The 26,862-nt window shown below is 41.9% G+C and overlaps 1 protein-coding gene across 3 annotated transcripts in view; it reads right to left on the bottom strand.

The window, feature by feature from the left end:
- DCP1B (decapping mRNA 1B) overlaps positions 1–24,318 on the bottom strand; it is a 58,456-nt gene extending 34,138 nt beyond the window's left edge. For 2 of the 3 annotated variants that reach the window (XM_024210490.3, XM_026654344.1), the window contains exons 1-4: positions 24,267–24,318; positions 23,931–24,132; positions 20,195–20,235; positions 16,597–16,724 (exon numbers count right to left, since the gene is read on the bottom strand). In XM_024210490.3, coding sequence (XP_024066258.2) covers positions 16,597–16,724; positions 20,195–20,235; positions 23,931–24,083 — 322 coding nt within the window. In that variant the 5' untranslated portion in view covers positions 24,084–24,132; positions 24,267–24,318. Of the gene's footprint in view, positions 1–16,596; positions 16,725–19,380; positions 19,500–20,194; positions 20,236–23,930; positions 24,133–24,266 lie in introns of those variants that run through there. The other variant, XM_026654345.2, reaches the window with a different exon arrangement.
- Positions 24,319–26,862: the final 2,544 nt, after the last annotated feature.

The following is a 26,862-nucleotide window of genomic DNA, read 5'->3' as shown; positions in this document are numbered from 1 at the left end:
AGGATACAGAGTGCTCTGGAAATTCTCAGATCTCTAGAGCTAAGTAGACAAGTACACCTCTACCCCGATATAACCCGACCTGATATAACAAATTCGGATATAACACGGTAAAGCAGCGCTCCGGGGGAGCAGGGCTGCGCACTCCGGCGGATCAAAGCAAGTTCGATACAATGCAGTAAGATTTTTTTGGCTCCCGAGGACAGCGTTATATCGGGGTAGAGGTGTACTTCACTGGGTAACGTACTGAGTTTTAAACATTTAATTAATTCCAGTCCCCCATTTCCATCTAGAAAAGGATGAGATAGGGTTTTAGCAAAAATATTTGATTCCAGAGTTTAAAATGTAGTCACAGGCAAAGTGTGGGCCTGGGCTTGGGTCGGAGTAGATGGGGAGAACAGGGTTACATTTTAGAGTATATAAACAATATTTGAAGACAAAATATTAAGTGTGTTTTTTTTAAAAAGGGGCTGGAAAGACTGATTTCTAAAGGGGAATTAATTGTCTGAGATTCTTATTTTCTGATCTCCAATTTCCAAAAGTACTATGTACATATTCACTGTCCTGGAAACAACATGGATGCTTTCCGTTTTATCCTATACAAGGAGGTAAGGAGGGGGGGGGGGGAGAAAGTGTCATATGAAAAGTAACCCTCTTTTAAAAAAAAAATCCATTCCATCTTTAACTACTGTGCTTTTCTGCATCATATGCCTATCTTATCTGGAAAAGATGTCTGGAATTCCCAGTGTTGGCAGTACACTCAGCAGTACATGTTCAGAGCAGCTAGCATATTGCCTATGTACTGACATCCATAAATGGAAACTATGGCTGTGTTCAGCAGAAATACACTTAATTATTCCTCTTTCCACCTCATTAAGAATCTCACCCACATCTCCAGAGTGCTCTAAATATGCCTTAACCCTCCTTCATACACTTTCTGCATCAGTCTTCCTGGCCAAACAGGGATACAATCCTACAGAATACAAAATCACCATCAGCCACTGAAAGTCTACATTGCATTGTTATCTTTAGCTTCAGTCTGTTTCTTCTCACATGACATACAATTTCACTGACTTTCAAATCAAGTCCATTATTCCACATAGTTAAAAATTCACATTAGCAGAGAGGCATTTCTTTTTCTTGTGGATTAACAGCTTTATCAGGCAATAGGGATACTTGAAAATGACAGCTTTACCCACTATAGGTAAGGTTGCAAAACTGTTACCATAACACATCCATTTTCACATACACAGGTCTTCATAAAATGTTCACCTTTTCAGTTGAAGATTTCCATGCTCAGATCAGACTGTGCAGAAAGTTTTTTTTTTTTTTTTTAAATTTGAACAAAATCCCTGTAATTGTGTTGAATCATGGGGGAAAATATTGTTTTCCCGCTGTAATATTTTAACCTGTTTTTAAACAGAGCTACAAGAATTGGCACATATATAGCCCTCATTGAGCATACACTTTGATTTAAGGGAACCATTAATAACAAAAATAAAGTTATAAGCAATTGGAAAAATCACTTCGGAAAACACTGAGTAAAGCATGTGTGTGCTGTTGCTCTTTTGTCTGTTTTTTAAAGATCCATCCCCTTTGTGATTTAGATCCTATAATTCTGAAATTATATTTCCTATCCACATTAATTAAAAGCGAAATTCCAAATATTTTAAAAGAGTGCTTAACAGAACAGGTCTGTTCAATGCCCTCTATATGAGGAAAGGGGAAAATATGACCAACTGTGAATGTTTTCCCACTCCGCTTTTTCATTATTTACTCATTACATTATAGTTACTGGTGTATATACACCACATGCTTATTTTGCCGGCAGTGAATGATCCTGTGCTCTTCGGACTTGACATTTCACAGTGGTATTCTACTCTCACTGAAGTCAATTAGAGTTTTGCTATAGTCTTCAAAGGGAGAGGGATTGTGTCTTACATTCATATTCTATATAATGCAACCTGACTGAGACAGTAGGTAGCTAGCTATTCCTATTTCCTAATAAAGGCCCTGATCCTACATATATGTTTTGAGCCTGCACAGTAATGCATATGTTCACAATTAATTGCCAGACAGGGTCCTACAGTTCCAGCTAGCCATAAAACTCCTGGTATAACAATTACAAACACCTACAGGTAAGCATTCAGGATTTTTGCTATCTTTAAAAAAATAAATAGGGGTGAGTTTCACAGAACTCTATAAAAATATAACTTAATACCCCCCATTTCTATCCTTACTTATTCTCCTATTTGATCTTACTCAAGTGATTTATTTGCTACATCCTTTAAGGGGAGTAGAATACAAGAGGGGAAGGAGGATGGGGGAATAGAGCATTAATAGCAATTGCTTTTATAAGCCAATTTAGGGAATCAAATTCTGACCTCCAGAGAGAGAGAGAGAGAGAGAGAGACAGACAGACAGACAGACAGACAATTAGTTCAGATGAATGCTAGACAGGAGAGGTAACATCTTGAAGATAGGAACAAGAAGTTCTAGTTCTCCCAATGACTACAGAAAGAAGTTGAGCCCCTCTTCCCCAAGCACTCCTCACAGACCAGCATGTTCTGAGTTCTTCTCTCCTAAGCAGACTTTAGATTGTCTTCATACCTATATCAAAGGATTCTAAATAGCCAGGAAAGATAGGAGACCAAAGAGGGCTTTTTTCTTTTTTTAATAAGAAAGAGGAAGAGCAAGAAAAAAAAATCTTAAATCAACACTAAGGTTGCAGATAAAGTGACATAAAAGAGAAAATGTAAATTTCTAAGTTGCGTATCCTATTTTATGGTATCCAATTAATGACAATCAGTAATACAATTAAACTATATGCATAACCAGTAAAACAGGTATAGAAAATAATACATATGCAACATGACATAGCTAATAGCTAATGCTGCTATTGGTATTTTAACCTATTCCTTACCTGGTTTTAACAGTGCAATCTTATTATTACCTAAGTATTTTCTACCCATTTAATTTATTTTCCCTTTTAAACATAAAATAAAAAGAAGTGAAGTGAAGTGAAGGAAGGGATCAATACCTACCTTTGCTGCTGTTCTTGTTTAGTGGGAGGCAAGATTATCATTGGTGTACAAGCTGTTATTGCTTTATTTTAACAACTGAAAAAAGCAGCATTTTTTAAAAAAAAGAGTATATTGTAGAAGGAAGAAAAAATTGCAGACCCTCTAGATAGGTGGAATTTGAAATTGTTTTTGTAGCAAAGATGTCTCTCTAGGACCCAGGTTAGGTTCAACCACAAACATTTGTATTCTGGAACAAACTATTGTGGAGTGACTTTACAAACGCATTATCTATCTTGAGTTAACTGGGAATCAATGGATATAAAAAAAAGCCTACTGGTATGATCAAGCCCTCTGTGTCCAGTGACCTGAATTTACATAGTTTCACCAGTCTCACTTTAAAACAATATTACTTCATACAAACAAAATATTTATGAATATTTTAAAAGGACTTTGGGCCATAAAGGTGTCTTCTTTAATGGAACTAGATAGTCTGACCCGATGTGCCATCTACTTTTAAAATCCAAACAATCCCCACAACAACTTGTCTTTCTTTTAAGTCATAGGGATACAAAGAACATGTTGCTTCTGTGCCTAAAAACCACATTTTTAAAAAATTAGAAGTTTTCTGATTGAACATGGACCCATTTTTCATTTAAACAAACTACAAATTTAAAATGTGTAATTTTATGTGTAATGTAGTTACATCAAAAATCCACACCCGTCCCAACTAGTTAAATGTACAATTCAGAAAGGCTTATTTAGTCCAGTAACATAACTCTCCCAGGATGGACAACTGTGCCGATACTCCTCTCCACTTTAACATTGATACTTCTACTAAAGGAATTCAGCCTCAATAGGTCAAGGGCAGAAGGTCTAAAAATGTCCATTTTCTTTCTCACAATGAAAACAATTGAGTAAATTATTGTTAACCAGAATTTCTTTAAATTAGAAAGGTGCACTGAAATGAACTCCATTCTAACAGACCCTAAAATGAGTTCTCCCAATAGAGATGGGTTCTAGCTTAAGGTCATCCAGGCACAAGCATAGTAAATCTAATTTAACAAGAAGTATAATCTTGTCCAAAGAGATTGCAATCACTTGCCCACTGAGTATGGTATTTGACAAAGCTCCCTTCCTGAGACAAAGAATGAAGGCTGAAAAAAGTAAAGACATTTTAGGTTACTTCTTTGGACAGCTGCCAAAACATCAACTGAGTGTAAATCTGCAAAATTTGAGGATAGGCAGAACAACAAGTTCCTCAATTCTGAGTTGAACTAGCTGTAGTTACAAATGAAATTTAGTTGCAAGAGATATTTACGTACTGTTTAAAAGATGATCTTTCAGGGTCTGTAAAGCCATTTATAATTGTTTCTATTATAGTCGCACCTAGGAATCCTAATCAGTGCCCAAATTCCCTGTAAGCTGCGCGGCTGTGTGGCAGCCTATTTAGCGCTGCGCAAATGCACAGGGAACCCACCCGGGGACCTGCCACAGCCAGGGGAGGGGTGCCGCTCCCCCGACTTAGCCCCACTCTGCCACGGCTGGATGAGGGGCAGTCCGAACCCAGGCTCGGCCCGCACCTGCCATGGCGCCCCTCCCCTGACCCCAATTCTGCCGCAGCCTGGGGTGCCAAGATCTGCCATGGCCGGGCACCCCTACCCAGCTCGAACCCAGCCCTGGCCCTGCCATGGCGCCCCTCCTCCAGCCTGAATCTGCCAGAGGAGGGGCGCCTATCTTGTGGCCCCAGCCCCGGAGCTGCTGTGGCGGGGAGAGGCGCCCCTCCCCCCACCGCCAGCCCAGGTGCTGCTGCGAGGAGAGAGAGAGCTGGGGGGAGTCCTCTCTCCCTGTTGTAGCCCCAGAGCACCTTCCTGCACCAAAAACCCCTCATCCCCGGCCCCACCCCAGAGCCTGCAACCCCAGCCGGAGCCCTCATACTCCTGCACCCCAACCCTCTGCCCCAACCCCGAGCCCCTCATCCCTGGCCCCACCCCTAAGCCCCCTCCCACACTCCAAACCTCTCACACATAACGTCCATATTGGTGCACATAAAATTCATTCCGCACGTGGGTGGGAAAAATTAGAGGGAAACACTGGTCAGTGCCCCACCGTATTAAGCGTAATTCATGCTAGCAGAGTTTGGGTCTTTCTCCCTTTCATTTGGCTGTACCACATTTATGAGTCTGCCACTGTCCCGGATCTAAGGAGATCTGCAGTATACACTCATGCTTTCAGATCTATAAGTCCCAGGTTCAGTCCCTGCAGATGACACAACCAAAACCATAGTTACACATTCACTGAAGAAACAAAGAAAACTGTCCACATCCCAGGAAGCTGACAGCCTAGGTTACAGGATGGACACAAGAGATACAAGACAGAGAAACAGAATTTAGGATACTGGGAGGATGAGGTAACAACAGAACAAAGCTTAGCATGAAAACAGTAGTCTCAGCTTAACACTTATCTAAATGAAGCCAGTGATTAAGTCTCAATGCTGAAATAACCATTAATTCAGGAAAGCTAAGGAGTTTTGAAATTTAAGGATGATGAAAGATGAGAAAGACATCACAAGAGCAGCTAAGATTGCTACTAAATTGTTAGTTCCGGAACAATGATCAAACAAACCTTTTGAAATCCACCCATCAAAACAAAATAAAAAAACAAAAACAAAAACAAACAAAAAAGCTACTCCCCTTGTCGTAACTGTTGTTCTTCGAGATGTGTTGTTCATGTCCATTCCAATCAGGTGTGTGCGCGCGCACATGCACGATAGCCAGAAGATTTTTCCCATAACCGCATCTGTCAGGTTGGTCCGGGCGCCCCTTGGCGTCGCACCTTCATGGCGCTGAATATAGAGCCCTGCCGACCCACCACCCCCTCAGTTCCTTCTTGCTGGCTACTCTGACAGAGAGGAAGGAGGGTGAGTATTGGAGTGGATATGAATAACACATCTCGAAGAACAACAGTTTGAGTAACCATTTTTTTCTTCTTGTTCACGTCGATTCCAATCAGGTGACTCACAAGCCCAAGTTTAGGTGGTGGGATCGGAGTCTTCCACTGATTGGAGCACTGCTTGTCCGAAGGCCACATCATCTCTGGCCTGCTGGGTAATCGCTTAGTGCGTAGCGAAAGTATGGATGGAGGACCACATCGCTGCCCTGCAGATTTCCTGAGTGGGAACCTGAGCCACGAACGCTGTTGATGAAGCCTGCACCCTGGTGGAGTGTGCAGTGACTGGAGGTGCAGGAACATCTGCCAGATGTAGCACTCACGAATACAGGATGCTATCCATGATGATATGCGTTGGGATGACACAGGCTGACCTTTCATTCTGTCTGCCACTGACACGAATAACTGGACCGATTTTCTGAACGGTTTTGTTCTCTCGATATAAAAGGCTAACACGCTGTGGACCTCCAGAGAGTGGAGCCTCTGCTCCCTACCACTGGAATGTGGCTTAGGGTAGAATACCAGGAGAAAAATGTCCTGGTTGATGTGAAACTGCGACACAACCTTCAGGAGGAAAGCAGGTGAGGCCTGAACTGAACCTGTCCTAATAGAACACGGTGTAGGGAGGCTCTGATGGGAGGGCCCTGAGCTCAGACACCCTCCTGGCCGAGATTATTGCTACCAGGAACGCCACCTTGTAAGAGAGGTAGAGGCAGGGAGCATGCCGCTAATGGTTCCACGGGGGGAACCCCATGAGCCTAGAAAGGACCAGGTTGAGGTCCCAGGCAGGGATAGGCTGACGGACGTTAGGGTACAGTCTGTCGAGCCCTTTTAAAAACCAGCTGACCATAGGGTTAGCAAGCACAGAGCGGCCCTCTGCACCAGGGTGGAAGGCCGAGATGGCGGCTAAGTGCACTCTTATTGATGACATCAAGAGCTCCTGCTGCTTCAGATGGAGGAAGTAGTCCAGAATAAGCAGCACTGAGGCTAGTGTCGGGGACGAATGGCGCTGCGCCGACTAGACTGAAAATCTCTTCCACTTGGCAAGGTATGTGGCTCTTGTAGAGGGTTTTCTGCTGCCAAGGAGGACCTATCTAACCTAGTCTGAACAGGAAAGCTCCAACGGGTTCAACCATGGAGCTTCCACACCGCGAGGTGAAGCAACTCGAGGTTTGGATGTTGAAGACGACTATGATCTTGTGTCAGAAGGTCCGGGAAGAGCAGCAGGGTGATCGTGGCTTCTACGGACATGTCTAGGAGAGATGTGTACCAGTGCTGATGGGGCCAGGCTGGTGATATCAATATGACCTGAGCTCGTTGTTGCCGGATCTTTAGAAGTACCTTGTGAACGAATGGTATGGGCGGAAAGGCGTATAGGAGAGAACCTCCCCAATGGAGGAGGAATGCGTCCACTCTGGAGCCTGGGTTGTGATTTTGGAAGGAGCAGAGCTGCTAGCACTTCCTGTTGTGTTGCGTGGCGAATAGGTCTATCTGGGGAAAGTCCCAACTCTGGGAGATTAAAATTGCAACGTCCGGGCAAAGGGACCACTCGTGGCTGTGAAACAACCTGCTGAGGTGGTCTGCCAGCTTGTTCTGTACCCCAGGGAGGTACAACTGAATGTTCTACACAGAAGTCCCACAGCATGAGGGCTTCCTGGGACAGGGGAGAGGAGCATACACCCCGCTACTTGTTGATATAGAACATTGCTGTTGTATTGTCCGTCATGACTGATACACATTGTCCCGTTAAGTATGCACCGCTCTGAGCTTTCTGATGTTGATGTGGAGACCCAGGTCCGCCTGAGACCAGAGGCCTTGAGTCCTGCGTCTCCCAGATGTGCTCTCCAGCTCAAGTCTGATGCGTCCGTCATTAGCGACAGAGACGGCTGCAGAGTGGTGAAGAGGACCCCATAGCATACTTTTGAGGGTCAAGTCACCACAGGAGGGAGTCGAGGACTGGGCGAGGCAGGGTCACAATCCTGTCCAAGCTGTCCTGGGCTGGGTGATACACTGACGCGAGCCATGACTGAAGAGGTCGAAGCCTGAGTCTGGTATGCCGTACCACATAGATACAGGCAGCCATATGTCCGAGAAGCTTTAGGCAGTTTCCCGCTGTGGTGGTGGGAAACTGTCTGAGGCCTCGAATGATATCGGTTAGGACCTGAAACCTTGCTTCTGACAGGTATGCCCTGGCTTGGGTCAAGTCCAGTACTGCCCTATAAACTATCCTCTGGATGGGGGACAAAGTCAATTTTGCTTCATTTAGAAGGAGACCCAGGTTGTCGAAGGTGGCTCTGATGAATCTGACTTGAGCTTCCACATGGGTCCTGGAGCGGCCCATGATCAGCCAGTCGTTGAGGTACGGAAACACCTGTACCTGGTGCCTGCGCAAGAACACGGCGGCGACTGCCATGCACTTGGTAAAGACTCGAGGTGCTGCTGCCAGGCCGAACGGAAGGACGGTAAATTGGTAGTGGGTACTGTTGACCACAAACCTGAGGTACTTCCTGTGGGGCTGAGTGATTACGATATGAAAATATGCGTCCTTCAAGTCGAGGGTGGCATACCAGTCTGCTGAATCCAGTGAGGGGATGATGGAGGCCAAGGAGACCATGCGGAAACTGAGTTTCTTCACGAACTTGTTGAGTTCTCGCAGGTCCAAGATAAGCCAAAGGTGGCCTCAGACCTTCGGTATTAGGAAATACCAGGAATAAAAGCTCCTGAGGAACCTCTTCCACTGCCCCTAGAGATAGGAGCTACTGCACCTCCTCGATAAAGAGCTGCTCGTGAGAAGGGTCCCTGAAGAGGGAGGGCGGAAGGGCACAGAATTGGATGGAGTATCCCCTCTCTACTGTGCGGCACACCCAGTGGTCTAAAGTGATATGGGACCATGAATGGTAGAAAGGGGACAGTCTGGAGGAAAAGGTAAGGCGGGGTAGATCCAGTTTTTTGTTCTGGTGCGCCATCCTCGACCGCACCTTCAAAAAGTCGGTTTGGGGCCGGAAGGTGGTTTGGGTTGGCCAGACCCCTGGCCTGAGGACAGTGTTGTTTTTTCCTGCCACTCCTGCTCCTCCTCTGAGAACCGTCCTGGAGGTTCTGCTGATAGAACTTCTGAGGAGGTTGCGGCCTAAAGTGTTTCCGCTGTGTGATGGGAGTGTGCAGGCCCAAAGACCTGGTATCCACAATAGTCTTAATATGTGGTAGGGCAATACGAGAAGGTCCTGAGGGGGGCAAGGATCTCCACCAGGGGATCAGCCTCCTCGACCACCTCCTCAGCCTTAATGCCCAGACCCTGTGTTGGCGTGTGGGCAGGTGCCGAGGCGAGTTGCATGGTTGATGGCGGGATGAATGTGGCTGAGGCCACCGAAGACGCTGAGGAGTGGTGTCCTGGGATCCCTCCCTGGCTTTGGTGAAAGGCCCAGGGGGTCCAGAATGACCACTGTGGTGGATTCTCGCCTGTCTCGATCGTTGGCTCCTACTCCTTTGAGAGTGGTAGGAGTAGTGCGCACGCGCGCGCACACACACACACACACACATACACACCTGATTGGAATCGACATGAACAAGCACTCGAAGAAGAACTGAAAGTTAGAGTGAGAATATCTTTCACTGACAAGTTCAAAATAATTGAGTCATGGTAAAAAAAAAAAAAAAAAAAACAAAAAAAAAAAACCCCCCCCCCCCCCCCCCAAAACACTAACTCTATTTAAAAAAACAAACAAACCCCACACAACTCAAACCTCCGAGCTGCTCTTTCATCTTCTAAATCTTCTAGGGATCTTGAAAGTCTCAATATTTGGACTTGGCATTCAGTGTGGAGAATTAAGTTTCTAGAAGCTGAGACTTTCTCTATCAATGTCTTGTCTTTGATATACAAGTTTATGAGGGAATGTTAACCAGATAACTCTGAAATGGAGGAAGTGCACAAATCTGAAGTGTCAGTGAGTTCAACATGCATCCTGGTCCCCAAGAAGTTGGCTAAGATCCCGAAGTACCCCCAAGATAGTATGGAAATTGGCAGATTTCTTGATTCTAGCATGTCAAATTGCTTCTTCTTGGAAATAAGTGAAGAAGAATTTTCCTTGCATTTTCACATTTTAAAAACTTCTATTTTTTACAATCTGTATCATCTTTCTCTAAGTGTTTAGTTACTTGACAATGAGGGCTTTGCTTCTAGAACAGACTTTCCCTTCTTTGGTTGCCTCTCTAGGAACTCCTGATCCACCATACCATGGCAGCAGACTCTCAGATGTTGAAGATTCCAATAACCTGGCTAACCCTTCAGATGCAATAAACACAACCCCTAATGTTAACAGGGCAGGACTTTGTGACATACTAAAATCCAGTAGTTCAGCTAATTTTCCTCATAAACAACAGTGGAATGGCAGTCAGTCCACAGTTCCCACACTATCTTCCACTACATAATAGTATAAAAGCTCCTGAAATGCAGAGAAATGTATCTTGTTGCCTTGTCATTTAATTTTTCTCCACATGCAATACCCAGAAGATAAACAACTAATTATCTGATAATCTTTCCCAGTAACTATACTGTCTATTTACAAGGTGGAATCATCATTGTAAACTCGCCATATTCCATAAAAATGGCAAAAAGTAAAGACTGAAGGGAAGATATGTTCATCAACTCAAGAAGGAATTCACTGACCGAATGTAGAGCACTGCACAATTGGCTAGATATGTTCTGTTGGCATGGCAGAGGTTACAAATCCTCTGAAATATTAGAGACACAAGGTTTAGATGAAGTAATATCTTTTATTGAACCAACTTCTGCTGGTGAAAGGGACAAGCTTTTGAGCTTCAGAGAACTCTTCCTCAGATCCGAAACATTAGATATTTGGCCAATGCAGAAAACTGAATTAGATGAACCAATAATCTAATCTGGTATAGTGACTTCTGTATTTCTACTGGGCTGCCTCATAGTAACAGGCACAAGACTCCTAAGTGAAAGGTCTCTGCACAAATCAGTTGGTTCCAAGGACCAGTGTCCTCACACTGCAAATACTACTGATGAAGGAGGAAAGAGAAATAATTCTGGATTTAATGTCAGACCTTGACAAATCTCATTACCCAAACTATAGCATTTAAGGCTGGATAGTGTTTTAAATTATTAAATGATTTAACCAATGCCACAGAGAAAAATGATTATTTTGCTGTTAGAAAAGCAAAGGGAGTTTTCGAAACAATTGCAACAAGTATAACAATTTCAACCAGGTTGAAAATACTGATTGTGGTGTCCCAATCCCTGTGTCATGAGGTACTGAAACAGAGAGAAACTTCTACTGGCAATATCCATAATGACTGGATTTGTTTGAGCTTCTACCCACTCCTAGCTTCTAAATTAACAGCCCTAGTTCCAACCTGGCTTTAATAGACACACAGACAAACTTTTCAAAGAAACAGTGGATTAGTGCAAATGTTCACTGGCTTGGCACCCAAAGCCCGCCTGAAGAGCCTTAGGATTGGATTGTAGGGGTTTGCATCAATGCTTTTAGGCACTATTTCAACTTCATGTTACAAAGGCAAAACAAAATAACACAAAACAATATGAAAACTGCCAAACTACAATAAGAAACATTTTAATTATACTGTAAATCTTCATAAACTTTAGCATCACTGAATATAATTTTTGAAACTTTTTCTATTGTTATTGTATATTGGTTGCAAGTACAGTCCTTCTAAAGGATAAATATAATGCAACATGTATGTTAGACTTATCCAGCACAGTAATACAATCCCTTGCTGCTGAGTGCATTTATTTCAGATTATGTGATACAATGAGCTACAGATATCCATCTGCATTGAAATCAAACCGGTTTCAGTGATCGTTCAACAGAATGCTGCAATTTGACAGGATTTATTCAGTCCCTCAATCATACTGTTTGCTTTCAGCTATCTCTGAAATTTACACTTAGAATAAACTTTTACAAATATCAACTGCTAGTTTTCTTATAAAGGAAAGCAATTGTACTGCTGAACTGTTAAAGCACAGAGGAAAATGTATGATTTAAATCATATATAATAGGAAGATAAATACAGCAAATAATTAAAGACTCAGACAATTTAATGAAAGGCTAGAATAAAGGTAATTTACTTAAAGTATCTACTAATTTTGCTCCCAGCCCTCAGTGGGCAAGTAGCTATTATTGCATGTCCCTTTAGCAAGCAGATGGAGGCAGGAAATAAATAAATAAAAGTTATAATATTAATCCCTAAAAAGGAGCTAATTCTGATTGAAAATTCCAGTTTGTAGGGGGCATCCCAAAACCTCAACTTAGTGAGAATACTGGAAATAAAAAAATATGTGATGAAAAGATCTACAGTACTGCTTGAGCTGGAAATCCATAGTAATGTTGTGAGGATGAGTTAACTAGTGAAAATATATTTTTAAGATTGCTACAATCAATACATTTTTAAAAAAACAAGGTCTCTAAAATAGATAAGGAAGAAAAAGACCAGAGTTCCTCACACTTTAGTCAAGCAATTTTGGGTAGACTCTGTCTGGACCTAAAGAAGAGTAGGAATAGTCAAATTAGAAAGTAAATTGCGTTTCTCCTATGCACTGTAAATTAGTTCAGTCAACTGGTCACTTCAAAGGCCAGACACATTATGAGAGAACTGAGATATACTGACCCATCAGAGGTAGGCAAGCAACACCACCTGCCAAGAAGGCATTTCCAGATTACTGCCACTACAGTGAGATGTATAGAAAAAGGTGAAGAGATGTTCAGGTCATAACTCTGCAGAACTCCAGAGAAGAGGCACGTACTTTTTTCTGCCCTAACAGAGTGGGCTCCAACTCCTAGAAAGGAATCTTATTGGTCACATGGGCCTCTGACACATAAGAAAGACTTTTAAGTTTTTCTACCTCTCTCCATAGAGAAATAAATGGTCTGGCTCCTGATTTCCCATAATCTTTTAGGTAGACCTGAAAGGCCTCTCACATTTACAATATGCGGCAGCTTCTAGTATTCATCCTTTACAAAGGGTCTAAGGGAAGTAAGTAACACAACATGAGCAAGTTTGACAAAGGAAAAAACCTCAGGAAAGGAGGGACTTGTTTGATCATCGCTTTGGCTTGGTAAAAGACTAAATTACCTACAGGAAGTTCCATAACACTCTTAATTGAGCAATGGACACTAGGAAGATAAGTCTTAAGGGCAAAAAGTCACATGGACACTGGCCTCAGAGGCCTGATACTGTGGGGAGGACGGGTGAAAATCCATGGATGTTCAAAACTAGCCTTAGATCCCAGAAAGGTAAGGAGCTCAGATCGCAGAGGGCTTGAATTTGTCCACTATCTTAAGGAATGTGACTATTTCTAGGGGAGTCCAATAGAGGAATTATTTTGCCCCCAATAAAGCACGAAAAGTTGCAGTTTGCACTCAGAGTGAGTGCTCAAACTTTTACTAGACTATTTTGTAGGGGGGTGGGGGAAAAGAGCACTAGAACAACCAGGGCTCAAATGTCTATCCCTGCACCTGGAACATATCTGACAGTAATAAGCACGGGAAGAAGCCGGCTTATGGACTTATAACACAGCCAACCTATGACTCCTTTTATGCAGTCAACCACTCAAGCCAAGTGACCGACATAGGTGATTTCAGGTTCTGGTGGAGTAGCTGGTCCTGAGAAAATAAGTCCCCCCAGAAAGGAAAGTGGAAGGAACTTTTACAATACCAGAAGTACAGTGGATGAGGATCTTGGTGCTTTCTCTATCTTACCCTCACCAGATGGAAGGCATAAGCTAAGACGAAGTGCTATGGTTGCAAGAAGGCATTGGCTCTCATGGCTAAGGGATCCCTAATTGGAAAGAAGAATTTTGGGATCTTTATATTCCTCTGAGTAACCATACATTGCCAATTCATGAGCACAGCTAATTTATGCAAAAACATGTTTGTGTCACTGCTTCCCTGTCCACTCTCTCCCATCCCCTTAACATGTTTGTTAAATAAAATTGTTGCATCTGATCTTTAAATTTAGATTGTAAACTCTTTATGTCAGGTACTGTTTCCTACTACACACCTGTACAACTACTAGTACAATGGAGCCTCTAGGTGCTACAGTACTATAAATAAGATAATATAAATAAGTAACTATACTACTATGCTTCCCAACAGCTGTCATTCTCCAGATGATTCTGGTTGTGACTCATCCTGTCTATCCTGCAGTCTAGTTCCCCATCTATGTGTATATAGCTGAGAAGGAGATAAGGTTTCTTTCTAACCACATATGGGTCTGCGAGAGTCTGCTGCTATGCCTCTTTTCCTGCACTCTCCAGTACGATACAAGTGATTATAGGAACACTTTTTGTCTGCATTCAGTGCATTGCCCTTCAGGCTGCACTGAAATGCAGGAAAGCACTGCAGACTGCTCTTATTTTCTGGAGGTTAATTGGTAAGGTGTTTTTCTAATAGTCATAGAATGCTAGACCTTCATTCCACCTAATCCCTCCTCTTTTTCCCCTCCTCCCACCCCAGTCCCCTCATTTCCCTATTCATTTATGTCTTCTCCTATTTTATTACTGTTACCCCCAACATAATATGTTATATCTATATAGTATTGTCTGGATTTGTACTGGATGGTCTCGCTGCTTTGAGAAGTTGTAAAACTGCATAATTCCATAATTCTACTGGAGACCTCATGAAATGTGTGGTATTTGGAAACATATACAAATCAAGTCATTTACTTCTTTGTACTTTTCACTGTCTGTTTTTTCATGAAAACAAGCAAACATAAAAACCAACAAAAAATCCACTACAAACATCAGCCGCCCTGAGCTGCCTTGTGGCCAACGCAGGAATCCCAACCAGACAGACCTATGAGCTAGGCAGGGGGATATAGAAGGTAGACTTACTTCAGATCTGGAAATAGAGACAAATAGCTTGAGCACTGACCAACTGTAAGGAGTTGGTGCTATTATGATCTTGAAGTTCTAAAATTCTGGCATGTCTTGCAGGGAATATATAGTTTACATTTTGAGAAGAAAATTTAATGAATTATGCTACCATCAAATAATGCTCATTTTGTCTATAATGCAGTGTTCAGGGATGACTTCTTGTTCCCTCTATGTTAGTGTGTTTTACACCGTTACAATAGACTGCTTCTCGCTATCATTAATTATTGTTTCTCACCGTTGAAAAGAGACAAAGGTTAGTACAAATGACAAGATCTTATTCTCATTTCTTAAATTTAACATCAAAATGTAAGTTTTAAGCATACACACACACACACAAAAAAACCACTGGGCATTTTTACAATGATATATACACATAACATAAGGGAAATACTTTGCATGTATATAGGTAAGAAACTTAAAAATCCACCAACTGGAGTGATAACTAGTCCCTACCTTACTTACCATTCTAAAATCTTACTAATGGCTACAAGTAGAGGCGGGGGGCAGCCTGGCGATGTCCTCTGGATTTACTTCCAGTTTCCCTGGGAAATTTCAAGTACCACCACTCACCTCTTTTTCAGCTTTTCAGATACTTTCAAAAGGTAGAGGATTTATTGACAGTACATGATGTTCTCACTTTTCCACAATCATTTCTACCACACAGTGATTCAGAGCCACTGAACTCCCTCTTGCTGCATTTTCCTGCTTCAAATTATATTTGGGAATAGATAGTCTCTCTGATGAATATAACCCAATGTGCTCCAGGTGAGATACTATGACATATCTTCTGGTTCTATCACATCCAACTGGAACACTTCTAGATTTCAGATGCACACAAAGGCAGGTTCAGAGGACTCCATACAAACTGTTTTAAAGTTTAGGACCTGAAGACAAGCCTGTGCCATGGTACAGATCTCCTGCATGAGTGCAGAGACATAACCCTTCATTTTCTGAACCACTGGCTCTTGCAGGCAAGCTTTGCCTAGCTACACACTGAAATGGCCTCTTGGGCAAACTAGCTCCTGAGAGCTTCAGGAAGCTCTTGGCCCTTGTTTGTGACAGTCAGATGGCTCCAATAACCCCAGGAAAGACTGAACCTTATATACTGCTAATGCCTGCAGATCCTAGCCTGGAATGAGCCAGTCAACCAAAAACGGATGGACAAACCTGCCTTCCTTCCTGAGAGCAACAGTCAATAACACCCACTAGTTTGGCTAACAGGGTAGGGAGCTGTAGCCAAACCAGAAGGCAGGGTTTTGAATTGGCAGTGTTTTTCCAGTGTTGCCCAGCACACACAATGAAATCAGAGATCAGCTATACCACCCCATCTTGAGTGGCTTCCCCTTAAGGGAAGTCTTCCAAATACCAATTCAGACATACTCAAAAAAACATACTGCATGACAAGATTTCTACATATATCTATATTACACTGTATTTTAGCACATAAAGTCTACTATTTGTCAGCCAAGAGACGGATTAATGGCTTAACAATGTTTACCTACTTTCTCAAGAAGAGAGGCACTTTGAAAAAAAGAGCCACTCCTCCCTTGATTTGGCATGTCAAATATCGAAATTTGCCCCTCTGGGTTGCAATTCCTGAACAAGCCAATGTCAGCTCTTGAAAGCCATAGACTAAATGCACTAGTAGTCATTGGAATGCTTTAAAGAGTTTATTTCTCAAACACTTTACCCAATGGATAGAAGAGAGAGACTCACATCTGGCATTTCTGTAAAGCAGAAAAGGGTCCTGCAGCTGAAAATCTAGGTCTTTAGTGATGGGTTCTGTTCGATTTTCCATGCTCAGCCTGTTCATAATGGTGAAGCCATGCCTGGGAGAAGCTGATCTGTAAATTACCAAGCAGAAATCATAGCAAGTCAAGGAAAAATATTAGTACCACTTCTTTGTCAGACAGTGCTCCAAAATTATTATTTCAATAGAAGTTGTTATATAAATTCTAACTATGTTGCCAGGGAGGAAACTGAATAACAGTCTTGGAGCCTGACAGAATTTTTGGTTCCTTTGTGGAATCCTTTTGCTTTCTTCAAACCCGTAAGCTCTGTATGAAAAATGACATAGATAACTGTGGCCACAATGACTGTTTTTTTTATACATAATCTGCAGCATCTGAGGTGCTATAGTTTGAGTCCCAAAGCCTCTAGTCATAATCCTAATTATTTGTGCATGCCCTGCATTCACAGCAAGTTCTAAGGCCTACAACTTTAGGAATGGGCAATAACTTACTAATGTTAAACTTGTCCTCAGATCATTGGTGTCATAGTATCCAAGGATCAGAACTGGTCTACACTTTCCCACTGCAGCAGAAAAGGGATATTGGAGATACAGTTGTGGAACAAAATTAATTACAATTTTTACTTTTTTTTTTTTAATACACGAAGATAATGAATTATACAAGTCACTCCAGGTGGGATTTTCAAAACTCCCTAAGTGACATAAGAGCAGAAATCCCACACTCTACTTCTGATGCTAATAGGAGATGTTACTTTGGAACCGAGTTTGACAGTGATGGACAAGACACTGACTAAATGTTTGGGATAAGTGCCAAGTACAGTAATCACCAGCAGGTGTCTTCATTAACTCCAAAGCACAGGAACCTGCATTACAGGAAGGGAGGCAACAGAAAATGAAACAAAGGGTGGAAGTGATAGAAAGAATACTTGATGGTAATAGCCAGATTTGTATTTCTCTGAGTCTTTTAATGTTATCCCTAACAGGTCTCATTTTTGACATTTAGGGTAAAGGTATTTTTTACAGTTCACAAAGAGACGCAGATGATAAATAAACCAGTTTATTTAACTGAAATGCTAGACATTTTCACATTTCCAAAATAGCAGTGAGAATGGATTTGTTACTACAACATCTGTAGAAAGGACTTCCTCAGTTGTACCCACCCCAGTTTCCAACAGGTATGAACAGATGATTTTTATTGTGCTAAGACGTAAACTTTATAAGCCTTTTCAACATTAACTGACACTAAAATGTGAAGGGGACTACTTAGTTATTGTTTGAAAAGAGATCTAGAGAGAAGACACCCTATGTAGAAGAGCTAAATATTATTACTGGGGAAAACAATGCTGTAAATGAATAAAACTAGAGAACATAATTAGATGGGGGAATTAGATTGGACAACGCCAAACCACATTAAACTGTGCTGTGTATGCTGGTGTATTTGGCATTTTTTGCTCAGAATTGCTAAGAGCCCAGGATCCACTGAAAATAAAATCAGGTATTCTCTTGTCAAAGAGAAGGAGACAAGGGAAGGGAGTGACAGAAAGAATACTTGATGGTAATAGCCAGACTTGTATATCTCTGAGTGTTTTGGCATCATCCCCAACAGAAAGCAGATAATTGACACTTAGGGCTTGTCTTCACTACTGGGGTCAGTTGACCTAAGTCACGCTACTCCAGCTACGTGAATAACGTAGCTGGAGTTGACGTAGCTTAGGTCGACTTACCCTGGTGTCTTCACTGCACTGCGTCGACAGGAGACACTCTCTGGTCGACTTCCCTTACTCTTCTCGGAGAGCTGGAGTACCAGGGTTGACCGGAAAGTGCTCTGCCGTATTCACAAGACCCGCTAAACTGACCCCTGCTTCATTGATTGAAGCAGCATCGATCTCCCAGTAGTGAAGACCAGCCCCTAGGGTAGAAACATTTCCTCGAAGTAGTCTTTCAAAATAAAGATTATAGTTTTAGTCTATCACTTTTCATTTTTGTAACGCTCTTTATTTTATTAAACTCTTTTTTTTAACCATGTATTTTTCAGTTTAATTATGTAATTGAATGTCTTCATTCTACTTTCCAGCCTGTGCCTTTATTTCCTGCTTAAAGGCAAGGGCTAGGAAAGGGTTAACTCTGAGTGCTGTGATTAAGAATATAGGTGGAACTGAGCAGAAAAGACTGCAGTTACTAGACTGAGACACTGCAACAGCTAAGTGAATATCCTTCCTCAACTTCCTTCTTCTCAGGACCCAGAAAAGGAACCGGAGTGGTGGAGGGGCACCAATATGACAGACTAGAAGCAGGAGGCTAGTTGCAGACAGCTCCAAAATTCAGGTCCAGTGTACAAGAGAATTATATTCCTGCTATGGAGTGGGCAAGGCACCTTTGATCTGCCAGACCCTGCCACAAGCAGCAGACACAGGAGATAGTTCCTTCCTCCAGCAGTGGCAGCTACAACAGCATCTCTTACCTCATCCATTCTTGTTCTTCTCTACACAGATGAATAGAAGAGTGGGTGTGGGGAGGTGCTGGTACTGGCTTCTGCTGCTGGGTAGGAAGGAGCCTAGAGATCAAAGTAAGCTCCCATACTCCCTAGTAGAAGATTGGGTCCACTGTACACCTGGCCTCACATGGTGTTTGTCACCTCCATATCCCTCTCTTCCCAACTCAATCAGAGGGACCTCCTGCCTCCTCAGTCCCCATCCTTCTCCTAGATGGATCCTCAAGAAAAAACAAATGGAGGGAGGAAATCCACTTACCTGTTCGACTACCCAAGTCTAACAGCTGCAACCCTATGTCTGCTAGCTGCCTGATCTTCTGCTCGTTACATCAACAGCAAGCCCAGCACACTGATGATAGAGCAGGCATTGCAACATACCTGTATGGTACAAAAGATGAGACTAAATGATCTAATGGTCCCTCCTGGCCTTAAAATCCATTAAATTATTCCCCACCTCCCCAAACAACCCTGCCTTCAATTAAGAGGTGAAGAGTTAGAAAACAACAAATGTAATATAAAACTGAACCATGAAATTAAAACAAACATCCAGAGCAGTTAGAAACAAGAGCCACTGAGAATATCTTAACACTTGGGGTGAAACATGCATGATAACCACATTGTAAGTAATTTGATACCGAGGCAAATGTAAGGAAAAATGCATGAACTTTCCCCTATCCAGGAAACAATTACAATTGTATTAAGTCCTGCCATTTCCTTAACCTTGATGAGCACTATTATATACTCTGCCATTTAGCTTTTTTGTTCTGAAACCTTCTAAAGGACAAATGTTACATCCTATTTAAATAGAACTTTGTCAAGATTTATCAGATTCATCCATACTGAGGTCTAAATTACATTTCCAAGCCTTATCCACATGAACACGTACAAAGTGACGTTCTCCTTTTCAATCGTCCCTTCCCTGCATTGTCTCTGACAATTTCAAACTAACTTCAGTTATTCCTTTTCACCATGTAATAAGACTGGATTTAGAGTGGTTACTTAAGGATTCTTTTTAGCAGGCTTTTCTCCTTCCATAGATTTCATGTTCAGACATTAAAATGTAACATTCTCACCTTGTGTAAACAAAGAGTGTTCCTTCCACATCAGTTTTCTCCTAAAATAAAAGAAACATTCAAGTAATTCAAATAAAAATTCATAAGGTGAAGGAAAACCAATGTTTTCCACAAAACAATCGCTTAGTGTCACCACCAGGCATAAGACACACATTGGTATAGTGAATTTAACATATTGGATCATTAATACAACAAAGACAGCAGTAATAAAAGGGATTATCCTTATGAAGAGGAGAAAAGTGGATTTACTGCCATATTCATAGTCCATTGCTGATGAAGCAATAGGAAGCACAGGAACTATTATTTTGTCAACCATAAATAAGCCACCACTATCTTCCTGTTCCCAAAGACCATGACAGTTACATATTTCTGACTGAAATGAAGAAATAATTAAACCAAATTTCAGGGATTTGCTAGTAAGAGATTACAACTACCATAGTTCCCCTTCATCCTTCAGCTGAATCAGGTTTTACTATAAGACATGAAAACCATCAGCTCTGCATTTTTTTATTTTTAGTTCTGGTTTTTTTGAAGACAAAAAATCTCACAGTTGTCTTCTTATCTAATTTTTTCTCCTGATATCCTGTCAGCCAAGATAATTGATGAGTTGTCATTTAAAAAAAGAAACTTCAGTGTCTCTTCCTGATCTACTGGATGTCAGAAAGTGACAGTATATTTATGCTTCTGTATTCCATTTGACACATAATATCCCACTTGCTTAAAATATGTAAGCTTTTCTGGTCCAGGGACAAACATTTTGGAGACACGCTCTTTGGGATCCTTTTAGATGAAAAATACTACATAAAATTCTGTCCACACAAAGATAGAGTTACATTTGAAAATCATGCTTAAACATAGTTTCCCTAAACCAGTTTTGATCACTGTTTTAACCCCATCAGCATTAGCCAGTCAGCAGAGTTAAAAATCAATTTGGGGAAAAAAAACTTTAAGTAAGTTTTTCATACACAGCTCTATTTGCTGTATGCACAGGGGTTAGGTGAAATCATTATCACACTCTGACCTACGCATATTCAGTCTGACAAAATATTAATGGGACACTCAAGATAATCTTTTTTTCTAAATATCATCTGTATTACTAATGTCTTATATTTTTTAAAAATATACTGATATACTTTTCAATATTTATTTTTTGCCCGTAACTCAGTGCAGACTTTGAAAATGGACTGGTAAGCTTCACCTCCTCCTAGTATCAGTTTAACTTTCTTATCCTCATTTACCAGCACATTGCATTTGTGTTTTCCCCCCCTTCTTCTCTCTCTCACTGCAGTGTAATATTTTAATCTAAAAAGTTTTTACTGAAATAAAGACTCTTGACAACATCGCTATTAGGTTTTGTAGGACTTCCTTTAAAAACAACAACATATCCATAACATTTATATTTGAGGGGTGACTTACTCAAAATTGTCTATTTAAATAAGATTCCAGTCCTATAATCTAATTGTTATCGGGGTCTGCCCATGCAATCGCCAATGCAGAGTGCCACTGAAGACAACAAAAGCCTGTACAGGCATACTTGAACAGAGGAGATCAAGGGATCAGAGTTTAGACACAAAGCTCTACAGCGTATAATGTTAAGGTTACACAATTAAAATAACAAAAAGACAGGAAATGCAGGAGTTAAGACTCCCAGTTATATATCTTATATGTTTTATGTGTGTATAATATTTTAAGCAACAGATTTTAAAGAAAGGCAGGACTACAAAATACTACATATGTGCAACGCAGCTGTTTTTCTGGAAATCTTTTAACTTTTGCATTTACTGTCTTTTTATCATTTCTGACTGGATAACCTTAATGCTGCATTAACTATTTATTTAATTTTCTCTTTCTTACATGATTTAGATAGTATCTGCTTCCTTCTGGCTAAAAGTCCTTAATATACGAATGAAGACAATGGACAAAAGATAGAGGAAGGGAAGGAGAAAGAAAAGAAATGCAGAGAAAGCTTGTTCATTTCAGCTTGTCAATGACATACACCAGCTCAGTTCTTCAACAGAGTGTGCACTGGGTTAACTAGGAGGCACCAATCAGTAGCTATTAAAGTGCATTGAAATGAGTGCTTTTCTAAGGAGGAAAAGCCCTCATTAATGGTCCATCTCTCTATGAGTGCTCATTTTGTATTAGGCATGTCCACAGTTCAATTTTCAAATGTTCACAATTTTTAGATTAAATGTTGAAATTTCCAACGACTTTTTTTAAATTTAATCATGGACATACTTCTCACCAAAGATTAGGTTGATGCCAAGTTTCAAAGTTCAGCCATATTTGAATTTCTTCTCCAAAAACAAATCTGGCTGTTTGTTTTTTAAATACACAGAGGCTAGGCTGTATTTTTTCATTGTATATAACTTTCAAAAACAGCTGACAAGATTTCTGTCAATTTCCCCCAAATTAATAACCTTTGGGCAGAGACCAATTGTGGAAAATTTTAAACAAATGGAGAATTTTATGAAATTTTAGCACATGAAAATGAAAGGATAACAATTGAAACTATATTGTATTTGCTATCAAATGAATCCAAGACTGTGCTATAAACTGGAAGAGACTTAGGAGAGAAAGGAAGTTAGTTCAATGTGTATGGTCCTCGCTGTGGCCCTGATCTAGGAAATAACTCACGCTTCTCTATGCTGTAACTAATGTGCTTTAAGGGGGTCTGAGTTCTAAAGCCCACTAATGTGTTGTGCATTACTTGGGCTATGCAGACCCTGCTGGTGTGCTTTAACATAGCACTGCGGAAACAGCACTATGTCAAAGCACACTAGGGAATCTTTAGTGCGCACCAGAGAGTCTACATGGACCAAGAAATAACTCAACACATTAGTGATCTTTAGAACTCACACAACACACCCATACAGTACACTACCCCACATGCAGACAAGATCTTAAGCATGTACTTAACTTTAATTGCATAAGAAGTCCCACGGACTTCAGCATGTTAATCACATACTTAAATCCTTTACTAGATCAGGGCGTCTATAAACAGTATTCTTATCATGAAGATTTGTTACATTTGCTGCTTCTTGAACATTGGTACCACATTACTGGTAAATCTGGAATTATATGCTGTGCTTCCAAAAATCATATACCCATACACCACTCCACAGAGCGTTCCAGTCACAATACACTTTCCATAGAGCACTGCATTGTATTCATACACTATATACCTATAGACTATATGCTCTTCAGGGCAAGGACTTGCTACCTGCTTTAGCACACATTGTTTAATAGACACCCCTATGAATTTAAAGTTCATCAAGCCAGCATGGGGGAGGGACGGCCACCTCTTCTTTCTCCCAACTATCCTCTCACCAGCTTTTCTCTGGTGTTTAGTTTCAGAATAGTGCGGGAGACAACCGGAAACTGTTCTTTTCCCCTTTCGGGTTTCACAGTGGCCGTGGGCCTTTATAACTGAGCATATTAAATTTTATAAATTAAAGAAGAGAAATACGGCCCCAAGACTTTCAGCCACCATCCCTCCCAGCTCCCTCACTGCCCACGTGTGTGTCTGTGTGGGGTGTCTTCCCGCTTCGTGCCCTCCCCACGTCGGGGGGGGGGGGTCTCCCCACTGCCTGCCCTCCCCAAACCGGTATATGTGTGGGGGAGATGTCTCCCAGCTCCCTCCCCCCCTCCTGTGTGTGGGGGGGTCTCCCCGCTACCTGCCCTACCCGCTATGGGGGGCTCCTGGCCCGGGGGGGGGGAATCTCATCTCACGCACCCACTCGTTGGCGCGGTGCCCGAAGGTGTAGAGCGCCACCTGGCTGGCCACGTCCACGATGCTGCTGATGTAGGGGTCGTGCCGCTGCAGCGCCGCCAGGCTGATGTCCAGCCCCTTGCCCAGCAGGGCGGCCCCGGCTACCGCCGCCGCCATTTTGCCTCCAACAACAACACTCACGGCGCGCTGGGTGGGCACGATTAATCTAAAGCCGAGAACGAGATCGAGCTCTTAGAGAGAGAAACAAAACCGGGCCAGCGTGCTGGACCCAGACTCGGTAGTCGAGCGCCGAGTTCACATTGCTCAGGATTGTTGCCATTAGCAACAAGATAAACTCACCAAAGGCCAGGCCGGGCTCTCGCGTAACCCAGGGGGCGGGGCCTGCAGGGACCGCACCGTGTAACGCCGGGCCTCGCACAGCCCACGCGCGAAATCCAGACTTTTCTGAGGGGCAGCCGTGTGAGGGCATGTGCACGCACAGGCACGTGTAGCCAGCGGTGTACAAAGACCGGTATTGCCAACCCCAGTTGTTCCAAAATCGTAAAAATGGCTCAACAATAATAATTTTAGGTTCTTTTTATTTGTTTTGTGGTGGTGGAGTCTTTAGGGTTCATGTTTAACAGATTTACTCCACAACCCGGAGGACTGCAGACTTGGGGGTTTGTTTGTTTGTTTTTGTTTTTAAATGCAAGTTAAGAGTCTTTGAAAATCACTTGATTCCAGCTGCTGGGGATTCAAGAAAAGTATTGAGAATTCATTTGCAAACTTAACACCATCAATTTGGGCTTGAATAGGGACTGGAGGTGGTTGGCTCACTACAAAAGCAATTTTCTCTCTTGGTATTCACACCTCCTCATCAATTATTGGGAGTGGACCACATCCACCCTTACCTAATTGGCATTCAACATTAGTTCTCCACTTGTAAGGTAACTCCCTTCTCTTCATGTGCCAATATATATTTATGCCTGTTTCTGTAATTTTCACTCCATGCATCTGAAGAAATGGTTTTTTACCCACGAAAGCTTATGCCCAAATAAATCTGTTAGTCTTTAAGGTGCCACCAAACTCCTCATTGTTTTAATGAAATTTTGAGACTTGGCAATCCAGAATTAGAAACACAGGCAAATATAGGCACATATACATATGCCCATAAGCATATGTAAATACAGAAACACATATGCACAGAAATACATGCATGCCCCAGGGCACACATAGACATAGATGTATATGGGCATGTACACTCATACCTATGAGTATACAGACACACCAAAGCATCAACACACAAAAATACCCACAAGAGAGCACACAAAGCCGTACATGTCTGTAGCATAGACACACATACACATGGGAATGGGCATGTATATATATGTATGGACATACACACATGGGTGGGTACACACCCATGGCTATGTGTACTCATATTTGCCAGCATACACCTATGGATCTACTTACTCATCTGAATCAGCTATGAAATAATACAAGTGAAGCTAATCAATGGAGAGGCGCCATGATTAGAAACAGATGGACAATACATTTTCCTCCAAAGGTAAGCAGTCCTGGTGCCCTAACATCAGTCCAAAGTAAGTAAGGTATGGCGTTTCATGGACTAGGGAAAGAAATGCTGTGGTCTGGAAACTTCAGGAGGAAGATGGGAAGAAAACCAGTGAGGAGGAAGGGTGACAATTAGGCATTCCTTACTGCTCAAGTGACAAGTAGATCAACTCAATTATTTCTGCTGTCTAAACCCTCCTGGATTCCCTAGTAACAAGACATCCCCCTGTCCCTGAATCCCCTCTGATGTGCCAATCCTTCTTATGGCCATTTTGTCTACCCCAATTTGTCACTGAGGCATGGGAGGATTAAGCTCTCTCAACTTGACTTCTGCAGCTGCCCAGCCCTTTTGGTATCCATACTACTGATAATATTAAAAAAGGTTTCCCTATTTTGTATTGCAAAAATCTGATCAACCTAACTCCAAAAGAGACAGAATATAATGCAGAAATTGATTTGCAATGGATTGTTCTTTCAGATTGTAAACATTCAGTCATGGTTACAATTTGGCATTCCAGTGAAGGTCTGAGTCTGTTATTGTGCAACATTTTAATCAAGTTACTGTTTAATAACAAGTTATTGTTTATATACCTTTTGAATTCTGGGAATGTATAAAAGCAGAAGTTAGTAAGATTGTTTCTGATGGTGCCCATTTGGTCTGACTGAGTGGCTAATCGATGTTTAGAGCCTTGCAGGTTTGTTTCCATTAAGAGGAGAAATTGATTATAGGAGTCAGGTATATTCCTTGATGCAATCCTGTTTATTTACAAAGAATGTACAGAGTCCTGCTTCCCTGTACACAGAGGAAACAAACAACTGCAGGCAGTTTCCTTGCTCAGAAATCCTCAAACCTGCCTTTCCAGTGCATTCCGTGCCCAAGGAACTCTGTCTCTCTGCTCCCTCTCAGGACCACATTCACAACTGCTTTTTTTCCTCTCTGTTGGTTTTCTTTTTGGTTCCTATTGGTTTTCTCCTGGCTTCTTGCCTCTTTTACACACACAGCTTGCCAAACAATTCCTTACTCCCTGTGTCTGAGATCAGGGAACCCCTGAGCCCACACATCTTGGCCTCTGATGAGGCCTTGCCACATGATCCATTGCCTTGGGCAGTATCTTCTATTGTTTCCAACTATCTCACTACATTAAGGGGATTAATTGCGCCTTCTATTTAGCCTGAAACAAAAGTGCACACCCACAAGTTTTAACCAGTTTTGTGACCTCTAGAGAACAAAGGCCTGCTTGATGGCAGCCATTAACATCTTACAACATAACACTGTCAGCTTGTCTTGTGCTGCTGTAGTTCTTTAGTGAAGACTCTACCACACCAATGGGAGACCTTCTCCTGTTAGCGTAGTTAATCCACCTCCCGAAAGGTGGTAGCTATG

Source organism: Terrapene carolina, unplaced genomic scaffold (genome assembly GCF_002925995.2).
Source record: "Terrapene carolina triunguis isolate 2854851 unplaced genomic scaffold, T_m_triunguis-2.0 Scaffold190, whole genome shotgun sequence".
Classification (NCBI taxonomy): Eukaryota; Metazoa; Chordata; order Testudines; family Emydidae; genus Terrapene; species Terrapene triunguis.
This window is presented reverse-complemented; position numbering and strand designations above follow the sequence as displayed.